The following is a 21,485-nucleotide window of genomic DNA, read 5'->3' as shown; positions in this document are numbered from 1 at the left end:
ATTACTAATACTGTAATGGATGAAAGTGATGGGGAAAAGGATCTAAGAAGTATTTATTACATAGTCACTCTATGCTAATATATAGCTTAGGTTCTTATCATAAATATACTAAAACTTACTTCCTTTTGGCAAATAGTAATAGGATGAATAAATAATTTGTCAGTGAATCCTTATGTCTTTACCATAATATATATAATGGTAAAATATATAAAATATATCATGGCTTCAGAGCTGGAATTCAAAAGTTTGGGGTTTTGCTAGTTTGGGATTATTGAGACGCCTTGAGCAAATCACACAACTTTTATGCTATACATTTATCTTATCTGTAAAATGGGGCATTGGACTAGGAGCAGTGATTTTTCAAGCTATTCCTGACTGGCAGCTCCAGGGAGACAGACGCTGTGAGAGTTTCTGCTCATGGGTCTGGAGGGTGTGCATAGTAGCCAGCATGTAACTAGCACATAAGCAGCACTCAATAGCTATACGTTAAATAAATGACTGAATATGTCCCTATGGAGCCCTGCCTGGGAGTCTGCCTTCCCATAAAAACATAATTCTGCATAATTCTGCTTGTATCAGCTTTATATATTTTGGGCATAAGGTAATATTTCATTAAAAAAACCAAAGAATGATTTACTGCTGAAGATAAATTTTGAAATCTTTAGGCTAAAGTCCTTTCGGCTCTGTGATAATTTAATGTTACTATTGGGTGCTATTTTTTTTTTTAATACAGATCATTTTCCCCTTCTGTAAATACCAAATTCTATGATAGATCTGTGCATAAATTGAATTTATGGCAGAAAGAGGGACAGTCTGTACTTTGATGCATGAATCAGAGGTGACTAGGCAGAGGAGGGGATGATGGGATGTGCCAGTCAAAAGGAATAGCATGTACAAAGTCAGAGCCATGAGAGACTATCGCAAGTTTAGAGAGGCAAGAAGTACTGTGTGACTGAATGCAGGCAGGGTTGGAGAAAGGTAGTAAGGGATGCGTCTGGAGGAGGTTCCCGTCATAAAGAGCCTTGTATTCTTGGTTATGACATTGGCTTTCCCTGGGAAAGCAAGCCATCAGATATTTTAAGAAAGTGAGAGCACATGATCATATTTGTGTTGTACTAAGAGTTTTCTAGTTGCAGTGTTGAGGTTAGATTTTGGAGCCTGAGGGATACCTGTTGAGATACCTCTTGATCTTGGGTTCAATTGAATGGGTATCATAAATAATTTCAAAAAAGTTTTCTTTTCCAGACCATATCATTCTTTGTTTTTTTCAGGGTTGGTTTACAGAATTCTAGAAATGATTCCTTATATACAGCCAGCCATAGCTCTTCCAAAGAGAATATTTATTGTATTAAAAATCCACTTTATAAGAATCCGGACATCAAGTGGAGATAAATAATCAACTTTGGAGATAAATAAAAGTCACTTTTAATCTGAATATTTTCTACTGAAATGTGATTTCATTTGTTGACAACTATGAGATATTCACTCAGGAACCTACCCACAGAAATTGGATATGACATTCAAGGCAGGGTGCACTGAAATTGGGACTAAAGCACCAGGTATTAGAATCATCTTGAAAGATAGCTTGATCACTTTTAAAACTAAATTTTAACGGCCTTAGACCCTAATTAGTGCCTTCATTTACAGAAAAAAATAATATTATGCTCAAATTTGATGACAGACACACCATGCAAGGTACATGCTCAATCAAGGGATGGGGACACAGGTGGGTGTGACTTTGGTCTATTTTAAGACTAACTTGTTACTTTATGGCACCTGGACTTTAGTACTCGCATATACAATCAATCAAAATAAAAAATGGGTTAGTATCATAAATGAAATGAAACAAAAAAAGGAAAGATGCACTTAAAATAATAAAAATCCTCTTTTCATATGCCACTAAACAGAGAATATTGCTAACATTGGATGATTTCATTTGCAGCATGAATCCTGAAAGAAATAATTAAAAGGATATAAAATTACTATTACCAAAATGAATCTAAAACAATGAAAATCCTGTAAGGTAAATGGAATAGAACTAGAATGATCTATTTCCCATTAAGCTATTCAGTATAATGTTAATGTGTGTGTAATTTAAAATTATTTTTCACTTTTTTGCTTTCCCAGCACTAATTTTACTTTCAACTTGAGAAAAATAACATTAGCTAGTACTTGAAATATCTTCAGGTTCATGCTGAAAAGTATCTTAATTTTGTCTGGAACCTCATCAAACAGCCAAGATACAGAATTCGGAGAGGTAGAAAATGAAAAATAGCAAATTGCTTTTGTAGCGAGCTAAAGCAACAATAAACTTTGTATGAATACTTATGTTAAATAAGTATAATAAAAGCTAGAATTTCTTTAGACCTTGCCATATGCAAAGCAAAATTGGGCTCAACTCAACCCCTTTCATTTAATTCCTGCAATGAGCCTATGCAATAAGCACTATTATCCCGTTTCACAGATGAGGTTTAGAGAGGTTAACTAGATTCCAGAGGCAGTGATAGGTTTTGTATACATTAGGTTACAGAGGTAGTAAGTGATAGATTTGCACCCAGACCTATGTCCTCTAAGTCATAAGTAGCCTTGTAGGCAGCACGTGCTCCCATGTCACCCAGGCCGTGCCCTGTCATAGCATTTTTCTCATTGTATTGTAATTGTCTCTTTATACACCTACCTCTCCTTTCTTCCTGGTTGTTAGCTCCAAGGTGAAGCCAGTGTCTTATTTATCGTTCTGGTTCCAGGGGCTAAGTGCAGTGGTATGCCCCATAGTAGGAACTCAGTAAGGGCCTATGAATGGCTAGTGTTGTCAGAAGTCCCTAAGAGTTAATATATTAAACAAAATAGTATATTATTATAGAAAACAACTAATGTGGAAAGAAAGTGCCAGTTGCTTCTGAAGCTCTGTTAGGCATCCCTTCCCCCAAAGATATTTTTTTTCAGAAGGTAGGTGAGCTGATCTCTACTGCCTATAGGAATTCAAAGGAGAATGAAAACAAAAACAGAAAAACAACAAAAACACCCAGAGATGCTTAAATATGTGAAATAATGTATACAGTATTAGAGAGGGATACTGAAAGCATAATTTATTTAATGATCTTTACATTTATTATGGTCTTGTCTTCAACATAGGGAAGCAACCAACTTTTCACTGAAAGTGAGTCCCAAATAAAAGGAATAATCGGGATATTTTTAAGCCTTAGGTAATTTTTTAAAGGTTAAAATGCAATTAGTACAGGAAAGGAAACTATTTTATATTAAAACATTATTGTGTTTAACTTAATGGGGGAAAAATCAACTTAGAGATCAGTTTGAGGGATTGAAAGCCTAGCAAAGCAAAACATTCTGATTATAAGGAGTCATTTACCAAGGGGATTGGGAGACGATTTAAGTGAGTTTGCATATGCATCTTTAAAGTGGGTGGTACTGACTTCTGTAATCACAGCTTGCTCAGTGATACTCTGATTAAATGTGATGATAATGTCCATTTTAATCTGGGTTTTTAATTGCCCTGCCTGAAAGCTACAGGCAATAAAAGCTCTCTAACCCTAGCTCTTCTCAAGGATACCCTCTCACAGCCTGGAGCTGGAATTCTGCTGTTGCCCTCAGCAATCTTTAGGAGTCAAAGACCAGAATGAGCAGGGCTGCCAGCAAAATGATGTGCCCGTTTTGCTGGCATTGACATTTGCAATTGCCTAGCCCTACAGAAGGCTGGTGCATACCCTTTTCACTCCATGGACATAAATTCATCTGTAAAATAAAAAAAAATTCAGAGTGAAAACAACACATCAAGTGTGGAATTGTATCGGTCAGTGACAGCATGTAAAGCTGCACGGGTGCTTTTGTTGATTTTAATTTATTTTAACTGGTTTCTATGAATCCTCCTCCAATGTAGAATAAAGTACATTATCTTGAATTTTAATTTAGTTATTAAAAATAATTCTAAAATAGATTGGACTAAAATGAATGTTAAAATGAATGCCCTACTTTAGTTGGTTCTTTGAGGAAATTATAGTAAGTTTTTTCTGAGACTCTTTCTGACCACCTTAAGATTGTGTTCTTCTATGGAGAGATCCGTACCCTCCCACAGCTTTACCAGGTGGTACTGTGTTGTAACAGTCCATACGCTCATCAGCCCATTTCACTGGCTTATTCGGTCCTTGCGAGCAGAGCTGTGTCGTAACTTTCCCTTCCCTGGATCTAGTACAGTGTGTTGCAGACTTCATCATAGTCAACACATATTTGTTGGGTGATATTTTTAGGAAATAATCCCTTTCTCTTATATTCTCACTTACTCGTGTCTCACTTTCTTCAGGTCCTCTCCATCTGCCCCAAGGATATGAGAGCTGATATCTGTGTTCATCTAAACCGGAAAGTTTTTAACGAACATCCTGCTTTTCGATTGGCCAGCGATGGGTGTCTGCGCGCCTTGGCGGTAGAGTTCCAAACTATTCACTGTGCACCGGGGGACCTCATTTACCATGCTGGAGAAAGTGTGGATGCCCTGTGCTTTGTGGTGTCAGGATCCTTGGAAGTCATCCAGGATGATGAGGTGGTGGCTATTTTAGGTACTGTGAACTTTCCTAATGGAGTAGCAAGTGCGTAACAGTTTTTAGAGATGTTGCTTCTCAGGTTTCTGAAGAGAAATTTCCTTTGCTTGGTGACTTTGGAAATTGGGTCACTAATGAGATGATGAATCTTAGTGAAAACTAGTAACGCCGTTTCAGCAAGAAACATTAGTATTGGTCACAGCTTAATGGGCTGCATGAGTGTTAGATTAACCTTTCTTTGGCAACAATAGGATAAGTCCTTTCAAACTAGAGCTGACTATAGCCTAAGGTGGCTGTGCCTCCATGTTGGTAAGCGTGAAAATGGCATGTGGAATGATTGTCAGGTTAGTAATCTACAATATTAGTCTCAGAACCTGTCTAATTCAATACTTTCCTTTAGAGATGAGTTTAGCGACTTGCCCAGCTAGTTAGTAAATGAGTTAGGGCTTCAGTACAGATCATCTTACTCTAAATCTTTTTGCCTCACCACAGTGGACCTAAGTAGTGAGCTGAAAGTGATGAGGAGATAAATGATTTTGACCCACTATATTGGAGTAATCACAATGCAAGTAAGTGTAGGCTTATAAAGTTGGTTCTATTCATTCACGAACCAGGAAAATTATTTGGCTAATAATAAATTCATTCTAAAATTCAGAGACCTGGAGATATTTGTACTAACAAAATAAGATCATGACAGTGCATGTAAGTGACAAAATTTTAAAAATTACGTGTTTGGAGACAGTGTAGTACATATATTGGTAAAAAATGCTAAGTGATATTTTAGGTTATTTTCTGCTCAAATAGCTGCCCCAGGTTCATGAAGTTCAAATAGAAATAAAAGGAAGCAAGAATGAGGTTGGGGGAGAATCATCCCTGTTTTGTTTCTCAAGTAAAATAAGTAGAATTACAGGATGTCAAGTCCATTTTCATCACATTTTTCATGACTGTGTCTTATGAAAAATGAGCTCAATATTAAACTATTGGATTTTTTTTAGCTACTGAGGTCAACCTAGCTTGAATAGCTTGAATGCCGCTTATTCTCATAAGTACAAGATTGACTGATGTAGTTTAGAAACTGCAAAGCAAAATCCATCATAAAAATGAAGAACTGATTTCAAAAAAGCACAATTACCTGAAAAAGATGGAATTGAAAATTGAGAAACAATGACACTTCATAGGAAAACAGATTCTATAAAAATTGTAAGAGTTAGAGAAAATAGTTCAGGGCTGCAAATGACTATTGTATGTAAACCTTTTCATAACTGTTTAGAAATAATATTGCACTTATGGTTAAATTTCTTTTAGTAAACACTGAAGAAAAATTCATACAGCATTAAAGTCAGCACTGTGGGTGTGTTTAATACTGCTTAGTGCTTGTTTTACTTTGTTTCCTGGAGTATAAAGGAGTTATATATAATCCTTTATAAAAAGTGTACATTTTGTTAGAACAATCCTTTGTGGTAAAATGAAGCATATATACACTACAACCATTCTTGTTTGCTTAAAGAAGAGGATAAACCACAAGGCCCAAACAGGTGTATTTTCTTTTCTTGAATGTTTACGTCAATGGTGGGTGGGAGAACAGCCATCAAATATATGGCAGTAAAGTGAGTACCATTGTGAGGTTACCTCAGCTGTATACTCACTGTTGCTGGCTTTGCCCTGTTTTCTTCATTGCAGTTTTACCTCGGTAACTTCTTTTCGACAAAGAAGGGTGGAGAAAGCCCCGATGCAGTGCCTCTGGGCTGGGTCTGCTAAGCTGCAATCATTTGCTCAGTGAAACAGACAAAATGCATTTTCTTTTCCTTTTAAAATAAAATGGTAGCTGGTTTTGCCCAGTGACACAGTAAAAATGAACACAAGGCCCCTGGGTAGTAGACCAATCTCATTATATATATGCCACATTTTATTTCTTTCTGTGTGTGCTTTTTGTTTATCCTCCTCAAAAATCTTGGGATTCAGAGGCTTTTCATCTCAGGGCTTAATGAGTCAAATTATATGTACACCATTCTGGCAACCCTTTGTTCTTTTTTTCCATGGTCTGCTAACAAAGATTCAGACAAATTAGACAAATGACAGTCAGAAGGTTTTCATAAAAAATAAAAATAAAAAAAAGAAGGAGAAAAAAAGAAAAAGAAAAAAAAGTTGTGACCTGGAAGTGATCGGAAGGCAGAAGGCAGAAGTAAGCAGGCGAGGCAGTGCTGGCAGTCTGCAAGTGGGCTGGCAGAGTGGCCAGGGCGCCATGGGACCCAGCAAAGACTCTGTCCTTTACCAGTGTGTGATTGGATCAGTGATGATGAGACAGATGTGAAGTTGAGCCTTCCATCAATCTGGGTTTATAGGAGAGACAATCTGAGGAGATTGGGTACTAGGAGTGTGGACTCGTGGTGACTTTCTGCAGGAAAGGGGGTGTGATTCTGCAAGGAAGAGATGACTACCACATGCCTCAAAGAGGATGTCTGCAAGCTCCCCCCCACCCCCCCCCCCACACACACCTTGTGTTCACAGTGTTTGCAAGTTCCACTTTACAGGGAGCTGAAGCTGGGTGCCCACTGCTACCTGTGCTTTGTCTGAGAAGCGTGGAACATGCCAGAAGGAACTACCCTAACCACACCAGCATCTCAATTTGCATATCATCACACTGCCTCTATTTTGTGACTTCTCAGTGTGGTTTCCACTGGAAATACATGTTTTCAGACTTTTTCTAAATTAAAAATACTTAATTTTACTATTTAAAATCGAAGAGGTATTTCTTTAATGCTCAAAATTGCTTAACACTGTTTTAAGAAATGGAGAGGAAAATAGTTACTCTTGACATTTTGGTGGTTGTCCATTCCTTTCCTGCTCCTCCCATTTTTCTCTTCCTCCTCCTCCTCCTTATTTTTTGGTAGCTTACTTTTGAAATAATTACAAACATAATGGAAAGTTCCAAAAATTATCAGGGTGTGAAGTTTAACATATATCTTTATGTTTTCTACTTTATTGAATGATTTTATTAGGTCTTCTATATCTGTACTTAGTTTTGCTTTTCTTGATCTATTCTTGAACTGAGAGTGGCATGTTAGAGTATCTTATTATTAATGTTTTTTATCTATGTCTCCATGTGTCTCCTGTAGTTTGTGCTTTATAGTGGTTGTTCCTGTATTACCATGTTTCCCCAAAAATAAGACCTAGCCAGACCATCAGCTCGAACGTGTCTTTTGGAGCCAAAAATAACATAAGACCCGGTATTATATTATATTATATTATATTATATTATATTATATTATATTATATTATATTATATTATATTATATTATACTGTACTATATTATATTAGACCCAGTCTGATATAAGACTCAGTCTTATTTTACTGTATAATAAGACCGGGTCTTATATTAATTTTTGCTCCAAAAGACACATTAGAGCTGATGGTCCAGCTAGGTCTTACTTTCGGGGAAACGCCATATTTGGTGCACAGATGTTCATAATTGTTATATCTTCATTGTAAATTGTGGCTTTAGGCATTGAAATGTGTGCTTTTTCCATCATGCCTAATGATTTTTTTATTTTTTTTTTTGCCTTGTAAGGGTTAAACAGAAACACCATCTCTCACATCTGAGTACATCTCAAAAAAATGAGAATTTGTCTAAGTTGATCTGATACTAGAAATAAGCGGCCTTGTTCTCTGTTAACACTGATTCATTTGCTGGTTGAAAAGTAGAGAAAAAGAAGTCATTTTTAAATTAATTAAAATCTCTGAATCCTAAAAAACAGGCGCAGTTTCATTATTTTGGATCCTTGCCTCTAAAGAGTCTCTTGGTAGGTACATAATTCTTGAGTGTGTCAAAAGTGTTAAGGTGTTTAATGAATAAGTTCTGAAGCATAACTAATTAATGGAAAGATAAAAAATGTAGTCAACAAATACCTTCTTTTTTAACACTGAAGGATGGCTTCAAGATGTTTTTCTAAATAGGGCATAAGAAGATAATTGCAGTTCATGTCTTTTTTCAATTTGAAATTCTTTTAGTTCTTACACCTCCACTTTTTTTGACCTTCCCACTTTTTATCAAGCACAAAGAATTCTCAATTAAGTTCATGATGCATACATAATATTTTATGTTCTTTAATATCTTCTTGCTTTGTAGTTTCTACCCTATGATTACTTAATGTGAACAGACTTATTGGCATGGCTAAAATAGCCAGGATACTTCTAAGTGACTCACAAAAGTATATTGTACCTTTTAGAGACTATTAAAAATAGCATTTCCCTACCACCAGTAGACCCGCTCCTAAGATGTTTATTTTGTTGAATTCATAGTTCATCTTTTCTGTGATTATTGATTATTAGAATCATATGACTGGAGTTCTTAATCTAAGACAATCTGTATCTAAGTATTTTAATTGTAACTTCAAATTCCAAGGGAACTATGCATGTTTATATAGAATTTAGGTGGAGGGGTTAGATATTGTTACGGGATTGAGGGAAGGGAGCATAAGTGAGAAAGGGAAAGACAAAATTAAATGAATTTTATAATGTAAAAAAGGTAATTTCTAGTACCTGGGTTAAGATTCCATTTTAATTAGAATCAGTTATTTAGACTCAGCCCATCTCATAAATATTTATGCATTATGAGAGAAAACGTAAATTATGGTTCTCAAAATTCAAAATATGCTCTTTTTATTCCAAAAAAAAAAAAGAAAAATCTGAGATGTGAATGAATAATATTTTGCTATTTTCAGAATCTGTGAAAATGTGACTTTTATTCATTGCATAAGATTTCTTCCTGTATACTTGCTATTAGAAGTCAAATGCTTCACACGTTAAATCCTTAAAAGGGCTTTTCCCAAGCCACAGAAAATTACTTTCTTTTGCATTCACATTTCTGTGTTTTGAGATGCTGAACTCTGATCCGGCTAGGTTTGCTCTACATTTTATGATGATGAACTTAGTTAATTCACACATTTTTATAAATGGCAAATTAGTGTTTGCTTTAAAAATGCACGCTTGTCTTGTTTTAAACTTTCCAAGTCGTGAGTATAACATCATTTATCCATGTTTCGAATGATATACTTTAGAGTTTCTCAGCCTGTAGACTTTTGGATCAAATGTGAGTCTTTATAATCTGGTAGTTTAGACTCAGCCTTCTCCCTACCATCCTTCAAAACTAAGTCTTGTACTCGTATATTCTGTCTCCTTGGTATCTCTTTAGCTAATCCTTAATAACCCTTCCCATGAGCACTGCTCTTAAAATTTTGGTCCTGGGATGTGGCTGCCATCTGAAAGGCCTGTCTGCTTGCAACCTGTCATCAGCTCCAAACTCCCAATTCTGTCATGCTGCCACTACAATAATCTTTCTAAAATGTAACGTATCATGTCAGTCTCCTTGGTGGGATCACCTTTTTAGCACATTGGGGATAAATTGTAACTTCTAGCATGGCCTGTGAAGTCATTTAGATCCTGATCTCTCCCCCACTTTCCAACCTGACTCCAGCCCTTCCTTCCCCTACTCAGTTTTCACCATACTGAGCTGCAGGAAGTTTCCTGAGCACCACCAGTTTTCTCTTACTGGCAAGCTTTTGTGTACACCGTATCCTTGTTTAGAACACCTTTTCTCCTTGTTAGTTGTCTGTCTCTTGCTCCCTCATATTCTATTCTTTCCCTTATTGCCCTAGTCTGGATTAGACGTCTGGGTTCTGGGCTTCCACTGCAGGCCGAGGATACAGGGTTTTTAGTCCCTCCTCCTTTTATGTTTAATTTGTTTATCCTCCTACTACATTGTGAGCCCTTGAAATGTCTTGCTCATTTTTGTCTCTGTCATCTGTGATAGGACCCCTTAAACAGGTTTTCAGTAAAGGTTTAATGAGCCAAATTTGCTAACACTTTATTTTGCCACTAAGCTGTTTTCATAATTGCTCTAGTTCTGCGTACCCATGAAAAACATGTTGTGTTCTGTTGCCATTTCCTTTATGTTTTATTTTGAGGTAATTAATTGATTGCCTTCTGTTTTTCTTTTGTCTAGGTGCTATAATAAAATGCATTTTCCGAAGACTCTAGCTTTAGCATAGATCTATTATGGACTGAGAAAACATTTTCCTACTTGGGTACTTCTAACAAGGAGAATAAGAAGTCCACTCAAAACTCTTTAATAAATCACTCCTTCCTTGTTCTCCATCAGGAACTCCCAGTATCATGAAATAATCTAATTTGTATGCTGGTCACTGACCATGGTAGGAAAACTTTAAATTGTATCTATGGAAGGGAATTTAGCTTTAATTCCTAAAAGTGGGAATCAACTGGAATGGATAGTTCTACAAATCAGAGTTAATTTTATTAGAAAATAAACATTTAAGAGTTAAAAGGGGCTTAGGAAAGAAAAATCCTATTTGTATTTAGTAAATGAGTCCCCCCCATGCTTAAGTAAAATTTAAAGTTTATAGATACATTTTGATTTTTAATATTTTCCTATCAAAACTTCTAAAGTATATTTTTGAAAAATGTAGTTCAGGTTTCTTTGAAAGTTTGATTTGGATACCAATAGTTATTGAATTATTATTTTATGTACATTATTACATCAAATCCTTTAATTAATTCTGTGAAGAACGTCCTTACTATAGCCATCTTGTAGATGAAGAAACCAAAGCTCTGCAATAGCAGCTGATTCACCCCAGGTCACAGCTAAAAAATAAGTGGTGGACACAGGATTTGAACCCAGATCTGTCTGACTCTGTGCCCGTTCTCTTAACCATCACAGTACAAATGTGATACCTTCTTTAACAGGAGTTTTACATAGAATTTTGAAATTGTACAACTATTTGGCTTCATCCTGACAGAAAATAGAATGCCTATATTAACTTTACCAATTTGTTTCCTTTTATTAGAAAAGACTTTCTAACACTTTTAAGAATGATTCCAGTGTATATTACAAAAAAATCCTTCACCAAGCATTACCTGAGTACAAGATGGTTAATCAGCTGTACTCAGTTACAAAGTATCTAAAAATATAGTCCTCCTCTAAGTGACTAGTTTGCCACCAGGCAGGTGTTTAGAACTGGGGAGAATTGGCTCAGAGTGTGAATCTCCTGATCAGAACACAAGATGGGGATCTTAAATTCTGTGTGTGAGTCTTTCATCTGGGGCCACCTAGTTGGTAGGTATTAATGTGGCAGTGACACTTTCAGGAACATTCCAGGATTGCAAGAATGCCACAAATATTTGCAGTTATTTCCACAACGAGGTGGAGTCTAGTTTTTCTACCCCTTGAGTCTGTACTAGCCTCGGGATTTGTCTCAGTTCTTATGCTGAATCCCCCACCCTTCTCTTAAGTGCTGGTGTTCTGCAGACAAGGTGGGGCCGCTTGGCCTGCTTTTCCCATTGCTCTCTTGTTTTCCTGAGGTCCTGACATCCGCTTGCAGAAAGCTTCATTTGCATTATCCCAGCTTTCTTATACTTATCTGCACATCAATGTCTTGTTCCCACCCACCTTCCCTACCCTGCACTTCCTTAATCAAGTCGATTATTGCAGCTGATCTCAAAAAGCCTTAAGGATACCTTTGTCTTCAAGGAACTGAAAACTAATTACAAGTTTAAATAGTAGGTTTTGTTTGCTCACAGAAGATCAGAACTAGTCAGTTGTGGGTGTTGATTTACCTGCTCAGTGATGCCACTGAGAATTCAGTCTTCCTTTGTGTGTGTGTGTGTGTGTGTGTGTGTGTGTGTGTGTGCGCGCGCGCGTGCGCGCGCAAATAAAATTTCTCATTAGTTCATACAGATATATTTACCTAAAAATCAGTACAACAGGACTTTATTCAGTTTTATTATTACATTTTCATATACTTTCTTCCATATTGACAATGTTGATAGAATTATAATATTGCATAATTGCTCCGTTGCTCTATGCCACATTATAAATATAACTACCTCAGAATCACAATACTAATACCGTCAGCACTACCAATATGATTACTGAAAATGCATAAAAAGGTTTTTGCATAGTGTGCTATTCTCCTTCCATCCACCATTATTTTAATAGTTATGCTATATCTACATTATCAGAGCGTATAGCCATTACACACTACAGTTTAGTTTTTTTAACCTTCATTTAGACTTAGTTCTACAATAACTATATAGTTAGTGCTACCACTAGTCTTTATGTCAATGTCGCTCTAGGTATTTTGGTTGTCTGAAGCATTTTCACTAATATATTCCTTAGGAAAGATCCATGGGAACAATATACCCTGAGTTCTTTTATGTCTGTGATATCGTTTGTGCCTTTTACACTTGAACATAAGTTTTGCATGATTTGAAATTCTTGATTCACATTTCTTTCCTAGAGTATCTTCTCCTTCTACTCTTCTTAAATCAATGCAAATCATAGAGCTTTTGTTTTCTACCATCATATCTGTTGTATCTTTCTCTTCTCTTTACTTTTGTTGTCACTGCCTTAACTCCTGATGAGGTGGTTGTGGAGACAAGGGGGAATTATATATTTGTAATCTGTGAAACACCATATTATTGTTTCAGAGTGCTGTAAATACCCTGTCCACAGTGCTTCCTTTTCTACTTTTCACACTGTCATTAGTTCTGTGCTGAAAGCACTGGACAGGTCATGACTTTCTTTACTCGAAAAACTTGTAATGGTTCCCTCTTTAAAATAGGATTAAGCAGACTCTGTTGCATAGCATGCAGAGTTCTCCCTCTTGGGTCCCTTTTTTCCCCCCTCTAGACATGGCTCTCTATATCCCATAGGTTTCCAGTATAATGGGAGGCTAACGTTGCTCATCATTCCCTGGGCAGATCGTGCTCATACTATTTTCTCAGCCACAAATACTGCCCTTCCCCTTGAGGCTCAGCTATGATTAGACTCAAACACTACCTGCTTTGTGAAGTCTTTTCTAAATCCCCTCAAATCCAAAACAATTTGAGTTTGTGTGTGTGTGTCTACACGCACACACGTAGGTTTTGCCTATCCTGTCCTGTAACACTTGTTTTTTTCCTATTTTGTAATTTTTTTTTTGCATGTCTATCTTACTTAGAAAATTAAAGACTGTTTAAGAGCAAGATTTTTATTTCTTGCATGTCTTACCCCCCACAGCACAAAGCACATGTTGAAGCTTTAAGGTTAGTGTTAGGATGCTGGATGCATTAACTGAATGGGGTAAATAGGACAGCTATCATTTCGTCCATATATGACAGATGTGAAAGTTATAAGATTTAGTTATAATATGACCATTGTTATAGGCTTCAACTCTAAATGTTTTCTCAGGAAAAGAAAACAAGAGTTTCAAGATATAACTGCTTTTTAACTTAGTTTCTTTTCTTGGATTTTCTAAATAATACGCTATAACTTTCTTGATTTGGGCACATGTTTGGGTTTCTATATATAACCAATTTGTTCCTAACATTAATAGTTCCATGTCTATTACCACATCTTCTATGTTCTTAAAGATGGCTACTGCCATCCTTTACTGATATATGGATTCTCTCTATTTTTCTTTTTTACATATACTTAATAAGAGCTACTTGGCTCATTCTTTGTGTGTAAATAAAAGTCTATAAGCTAAATTAGTTTTTTCTTTTTTTTCTTTTTTTTTAGTAGATAAGAATTATTTGCTTCTTTAAAAGTGTCTTCAAGTTTGTATTCAATATAACGTTTAAAAAGAATTACTTTGGGCATTGATCACTGAAGATTGGCTGGCATCAGCTCTAAATGTTTTAAAAGGTTCTATTCTAGTACATCTATATAACTTCTGACTTTTAATACTCAATGTCTTGTTCTTTCTGTTCTTTTCCTTCAAAATATTACTTTATGACACTTGCTGTTTATAACAGCAAAGCACTTAAAATCATATAATTTAAAAATTTACAGTGTTGTTCACTTATCAATAAATATTTGTGCATATATTCATAATAAAGTTCATGAGCCTACTGCAATAATCAATTATAGTGAAGGGCTACTTAATAAATAAAATGGATTAAATCCATTCTATAGGAGAATCATCAAATAGAGCCATCACTATACCCTCACATACACTCATAGGAAACTACCTAAGTAAACTTCAGATACTTTATTTTTGTGGAATCATTGGCTGTATTAGATAGCTGTACTCACTGATGAATAACTGAGATGATTTTTATGCATTTATTTTATCCATGTCATTAACTCACCAAATAATGTGTTTCACATTTTAAAAAACACTGGCTGTAAAACCAGCACCTCAGGGGACCATAATCCCCAAGCATGCTGTGGTCTGTATTACTCCTTTAATTATGTTGTAACGCTGTCTCTGATTTGTCTTTAAATTTTCCAGTTTCTTATTCTCAATCTTTAACATTTACTTCTATTTTACGATCTGTTTCCTATGGTTTAGAAGTTAAATACTTCATAAGGCTTGATGCATAGAACTGAGAAAATATAAATAGACCAAACAACAACTTTCATGTGGAGTGTGAGCTTTTCTACTAATTTTAGGGCTTTGGGGGAAGGTTAGTTTTCTCAAGCTCTAAAATGTTTATAGCGAAGACTACTTGCACCCCGTGGGAGATGACCTAAAAACTAGCATCAGATAGTCTTTGTCATGAAGATGAACAAGTTCCCAGCCCTGGATTGTGCAAAATATTTGTGATGAAGAAAAGGGTACTTCTCTGTTGGATATTCCATGCATAATCCCATATCTCCACAATTTGTGATTTCTGCAGATCACTCAGTGTACATGTACATAATATTCCTTGAAGAAGGACATTAGCTAGCTCTACTGTGGATAGTAAATTAATTAACTATTTACAAGACAGCCATCTTCCCAGAAGGCCCATAAAAGTTTGTTGTGAATTAAGTGACTATTAGGTGACATAGAAAACTGGATAAAGTAAACACATTTTGAAATGGCTGATTAGATTAATGCCCAATTGATAGATTGTGTATCCTAATGGAAATTCTATGTAATGTGAGTTCTGATGTTGGGAGCAGAATTATCCACACTTGTTAATCTTGCTATGCTCCTCTCAACTTCTTTATGGGGGAGAGCAGGAGATAAATTTTACTTTGGCTGAGTCAGTTTTGTTATTTAATAACCTTGTAATGGGATTTGGAGTTGAGAGGCCTAGTTCTTTTCTTTCTTTCTTTTTTTTTTTTTTTTTGATAAACCCTGACAAAATGTTATCTTGAAAATAAAATTGGATGATTTTTAGTTGACTTATTATAGAATTATAGATGTAGAGAAACCTTAAACATTAGTTTTTGTTTATCCTGTTCCCTTTAGGGTCAAAAGAACAGGTAATGATTCAGATAGCTCAATAACCTGATCTAAACCACACTTAGTGGCAGAACCTCAACTCTAACTCTAATCTAGTATTTCCCAATTTGTTCTTCTGTGTGTTTTTTTTCTCCCCTTCTTTCCTTTCGTCATGTGTATTTTTTTTCGTGTTTTTGTTTGTTTGTTTGTTTTTGTTTTTCAGTAAATGTTTGTTGAGCTCTTGAATTGTTCTAGGCATTGAGGTTAACAGAAGTGGCCAAAACTGAGAAAATTCCTTCCCGTATGAGTTCATATTCTAGTTTAATTCTGTTCTTTCTACATCACAGACTTTTTACTTCTCCATGATATTAAAAAGATAAATAATTTAAATTTAAAATTTTTGATAGAAATATGGTAAGAATTTTCATTTCATCAGTTAGGTAAATTAAAATATGTAACAGACATTTGAATGCCTTCAAAATTAAAAATGGTCTACATTGGCAAGGGGAAATTCATTTATGTATTGAGTATATTTTACCTATTGATGATGTACTTATCCATCAATGAATATTTATTTACTATTCTGTAGATCTAGTTACATATTTTATTACTTCAGTTTTATTAAAAAGTGTAAGGAAAGACATCTGTGAAAATAGTTTGCTATTTTTTTAAAGTTATTTTTCCTTAAGAAAATAAGAAAAAGTAGACTTTTAATTGACAGTTCTTTTTGTGTTGGAGTTTCACTTTCGTTTTTATGTACTTTATTATAACCATAACCATAATCATGTTCTTCTTTGTATTTTTATTTTAACATTATAAGTTAAGCATGTTTTGCATGTTATTTCAAAAACTAGTTTTAATTCTGTATGAATTGATGATAGATAAATTTCCATTGTTGTTGGACTTTATATTTATTTAATTATAATCACCTTGGATTGTTACTAATAACACTACAGTGAATATTACATCTGTTAGTTCTAAATCTTTTGCCCAATTCCCAGAAGTAAAATTACTAAGTCAAAAGCATTGATTATTATTGTAGTTACTATACATGAAAATCAAATAGCTGAAAATTAATGAGCAGTTATAAATGCATCAGATTGTATTATGAGTGGTAATTTGAGAAAGGATCACAGAAATTAAACAGAAAGAAATGCACGAGGTCTGACAGTTAAGTTCACAAAGTCTCCTAGAAAAAGTGCTATGTACCTCATTGCTGAATATCACTATGGTCACCTTCGAGTACTCCCCTTGGGAAGCTATGCACTGATGCCAGCACTTAGTCCACCCTTCAAAGCAATTTTGGAACTCTTTTTCTGGAATGGTCATCAGAGCTGTCATCGTATTACCCTTGATGTCTTGAATGTCATCAAAATGTCTTCCTTTCAATATTTCCTTTATCTTTGGGTAAAGAAAGAAGTCATTGGGGGCCAGATTAGGCAAGTAGGGAGGGTGTTCCAATACAGTTATTTGTTTATTGGCTAAAAACTCCCTCACACTCAGTGCTGTATGAGCTGGTGCATTGTTGTGCTGTAAGAGCCATGAATTGTTGGCGGAAAGTTCAGGTTGTCTAACTTTTTCATGCAGTTTTTTTCAGCACTTCCAAATAGTACACTTGGTTAACTGTTTGTCCAGTTGGTACAGATTCATAATGAATAATCCCTCTAATGTCAAAAAGGTTATTAACAACATTTTGACTCTAGATTTGGAGTGACGGAACTTTTTCGGTCATGGAGAATTGGCTGATTTCTATTGGGCACTTTGATGCTTTGTTTCAGGGTCATATTGGTACACTCATGTTTCATCACCACTGATAACATGGCCCAAAACATCATCTTACCTCTCCAAAAGGTCTTGGCAAACTTCGACTCTCCTTTGCTTTTGTTCATCGATGAGCTCCTTCCTGACCATTTTTGCACACACCTCTCTCATGCCAAGATTTTCAGCTCGGATTTTCTGAACTGTTTCTCTATTGATATTTACTTGGTCTGCAGTGCTTCTCACAGTCCGCTGATGATTTTGATGCACAATTTGATGAATTTTTGCAATGTTTTCATCAGTTCTGCTCATTACTAGCCTCCCTGACCTCTCTTCATCAGTGAGGTATTCTTTCCCCTCAGAAAAGCATTTAATCCATGTGTACCCTGCTGTTTTCTTCATGGCATTGTCCCCATTAACTTGGACTAACATGTCCCTGATTTCACTTCCACTCTTGCCAAATTTAACAGGAAATTTAATGTTTGTTGCTCTAATTCAAGCTCAGACATTCTTACGACGGCACACAAAAACATGCAACAACAGTAATGAACACCACTCAGCACGATAACGCCACACATCGACACGAACACAGCTGTGAGCCACTGATATACCTGGGTTATGAAATCTTACCGAGCTGTTTGTACAGTACTGTCACTGTAAGCATATGGTGGTAAGTTCGCGAACTATATTGTCAGACCGCGTAATTCTTTTTCTGTCTTTTCAAGGAAAAACAGTATTAAAAGGATAACAATGAAAATAGAGGAAAAGAAACAAGAGATAGAACAAAATAGCCCTTTAAAAGCCCTGTTATTTTCATAGCTCCAGGGATTCTGATAATACAACATTTGTTGATCTCTTTTGTTTGAAAAATAATGTAAGTAAATTATAAAACAAAATAAAATCCACCCATTATCCCATAATGCAGAGAGAACCTACTATTTTAATGCATTAGCTTTGTGTGTACGTGTGTGTGTTTCTGGCAGGGGGATAAGGTGCGTAAAATGAGATCATATTATATGTACAATTTAACATCCTACTTTTATTATTTTACATATGAAATATGTTGCTTTATTTTAATTTGTGATATTTAGTAGCTGCATAATATTCCATAATTTATTTATTAATTCATGTTTGTCTTGTTGCTGCCTTTTTTGAATATTATAAATATTATTTCCGTGAACATTTTTATGAGTAAATTTGGTACTTCTGGTAATGTAATTAGAGTAAATACCTATAGTTGGAATTACTAATTTAAAGAGAATGCCATTACAGATTTTTGAAATTTCTAAGTAGAGGTAGGGTTTATCTTTTAAATTTCTATAGCTAAGGTCTCCCTTAGGTTATTATGATGCTCCACAACCTTAGACACCTTATTTGGGTCCCAGGTCTCTAATTATTTTTCCTTGGACAAATACATGACTGTCAGACAGTTAGTTGAGTCATTTGTCAGTGTTACTAACCAAAAATATTTTTTGAGGGTCCAGAAACAAATGAGATTGTTCAAGATTAATTAAATATCCATTGTTTATTTTATGCTGAGCATTTGATTACATGGTGGTTTTAATCACCTCCTCAATAATATGCATGTTTTCTTTTTGTATCTCAAGAGTGTCTTGTGGTTCTCTAAGGATTTCCAAACTGCTTGTGTGGGCAAAGAATCTATAATCTTGTAATCACTCTTACTTGACCTTTCTCTCTCTCTCTCTCTCTCTCTCTCTCTGTCTCTCTGTCTCTCTGTCTCTCTCTGTCTCTCTCTCCGTCTCTCTTTCTCTCTGTCTGTCTGTCTCTCTCTGTCTCTCTCTCTCCCTCTCTCTCTCTGTCTGTCTGTCTCTGTCTCTCTGTCTCTCTGTCTCTCTGTCTCTCTCCCTCTCTCCGTCTCTCTTTCTCTCTGTCTCTCTGTCTCTGTCTCTGTCTCTGTCTCTCTCTCTGTCTCTCTCTCTCTCTCTCTCTCTTGCGCGCGCGCACACACACACACACACACACACTTTTCTGGTTACATGTTATCTTTTCTCTGGCAGACTGGCTGGCCTGAAGTGTTATAAGACAGTTCTTCCCCCTTATTTCCCTGTCAGTTCTGACTATAATTTTCATGGTGCGAGCAGATATTTGCTCATCTCTGTGGTGAGAGTGCAGGGAGAATAAGTCTTTCGCAGAGTGCCTATGGGGAGATTTTCCCACCTGACATATCCTCTTTTCTACTTTAAAACTTTCCCTTTCTCACAGAAGGACAAAAGAATGAAGTTGAGGACACTTCAGAATCCAGGGGGTTTTATGGAACTGCTTCAACAGGAAACCTTTGGGCACTTAATCTCTGACGCTTTCTCATCTCCCCCTTTTTAAAGTACTCTTGCTTTGGGATGGTGAACTGTTGAGTTGAGGTCACCAGTTGGAATGTACTGTGAAGTGAATAGTAGATTTCTGTGTGATTTTTAGAATTTTAAAAAGACATCCACATTTGATTACAGTATAGCACTCGTTATGGAAGTGTTTATGGCATAACAAACAAATCTGGGTCTCCATGTTTTACCCACCTCAGCTTCTTAGGCTCTGTAATTGTGGATGGGGAGCCCTGGGGCTGGGCCCAGAGGACTTGCATAAGGTTTGGTTGGTGGGGAGGCAAAGGCATCCTGGAAGAATAAGTCATGGTGAGTTTCCGCCTGCCTGGAGCGCAAGGCTTAGTTGCTGAATAATGTATGTTTAATACATGCTGAATCGTTTCCAGATTTATAAAGGCTGTAACGGTAGATCTTTGTATATTGCCTTTTACTGTCATCTCTACCAGAAGGAGCATAAGAAAGGATGAAACTAAGTCACCTTTGCTCCTTCTAGTCTGAATGGGAAAAGTTAAGGTGGCAGAAGATAATGAAACTGTTTGTTAAAAAGGTTTTTGGCTTCTCCGTCTGATTTCACGTATTTATACCACTCCAGATTTCCATCAAGAACTGAATTCAGGGTGATGTTACTTTACATATTCTATAAAAGTGTAGTGCATTGTTATTTGTACACAGATGGGGTTATACACTCAGGCTCTAAATTATACTAAAAGATCAATACCATATGTGAAATTGAATCAAAATAGTGATTAGGATAGGAACTAGTATAGATAACTTGAATACATATGTTCTACTATTTTCCAGGGAAAGGTGATGTATTTGGAGACATCTTCTGGAAGGAAACCACCCTTGCTCATGCATGTGCCAATGTCCGGGCACTGACATACTGTGACCTCCACATCATCAAGCGAGAGGCCTTGCTCAAAGTCCTGGATTTTTATACAGCTTTTGCAAACTCATTCTCCAGGAATCTCACCCTTACTTGCAATCTAAGGAAACGGGTATGTTGTTTGGATCCACTTCTCCTTAATAGTATCCAGAGGGTTAATATGTCATGCTCCATTGGCGGGGGAGTGGAAACGTTATTTCATTTTATAGGAGTATATTCCTAGCAATGTAAAGTGACATAATTTTCTTTTCCTTTCTTTATATTGTGTTTACCATTTAAAGGGGGAAAAGCCTCTGTGTACATGAATAGATACTTGAATCATTACAATTTAAGATGAAAAATGAAAAACAGACTTGAGGAGAAACAACCTGTACTATCATATAATTAGCTATTTCTTGAGGATTATAATACTGTCTGTCATAAAAGTAATATTAGTGTCTCTTTCTCTAGTATGTGGATTTTTTTTTTAATGCTGGTAAGTTTAATCAAACTGGTTGCCTATTTTATATTCCTGACTCACTTTAAACCCTTCTTCGCATTTAATAATCAATTCATAAAGCTTATTCCCCATTAATTTTTCTCAAGCACACTATCTCAAAAAATAATTAGCCATGCCAACATAGTATACAAATAGGTATAGGAATCCTTTACTTTGCACCAATGCTGCAAATATAATCTTCATTGCCATTTTCTTTTTATTGATGATGTGACACAAATTTAATTTGCATGAAGAAGTCTTCTACC

The 21,485-nt window shown here is 35.8% G+C and overlaps 1 protein-coding gene across 1 annotated transcript in view; it reads left to right on the top strand.

The window, feature by feature from the left end:
- The window catches only part of KCNH5 (potassium voltage-gated channel subfamily H member 5), a 280,910-nt gene that overhangs the window by 184,507 nt on the left and 74,918 nt on the right, over nucleotides 1-21,485 (top strand). The window contains exons 9-10 of the mRNA XM_019733674.3: nucleotides 4,316-4,568; nucleotides 20,657-20,853. Coding sequence (XP_019589233.1) covers nucleotides 4,316-4,568; nucleotides 20,657-20,853 — 450 coding nt within the window. The remainder of the gene's footprint in view (nucleotides 1-4,315; nucleotides 4,569-20,656; nucleotides 20,854-21,485) is intronic.

The sequence above is a fragment of the Rhinolophus sinicus genome, chromosome 3 (genome assembly GCF_057876585.1).
Source record: "Rhinolophus sinicus isolate RSI-liver-muscle chromosome 3, RSI-T2T, whole genome shotgun sequence".
Taxonomy (NCBI): Eukaryota; Metazoa; Chordata; class Mammalia; order Chiroptera; family Rhinolophidae; genus Rhinolophus; species Rhinolophus sinicus.
Note: the sequence above shows the minus strand (reverse complement) of the source record. Positions and strands in the feature narration are given on the sequence as shown.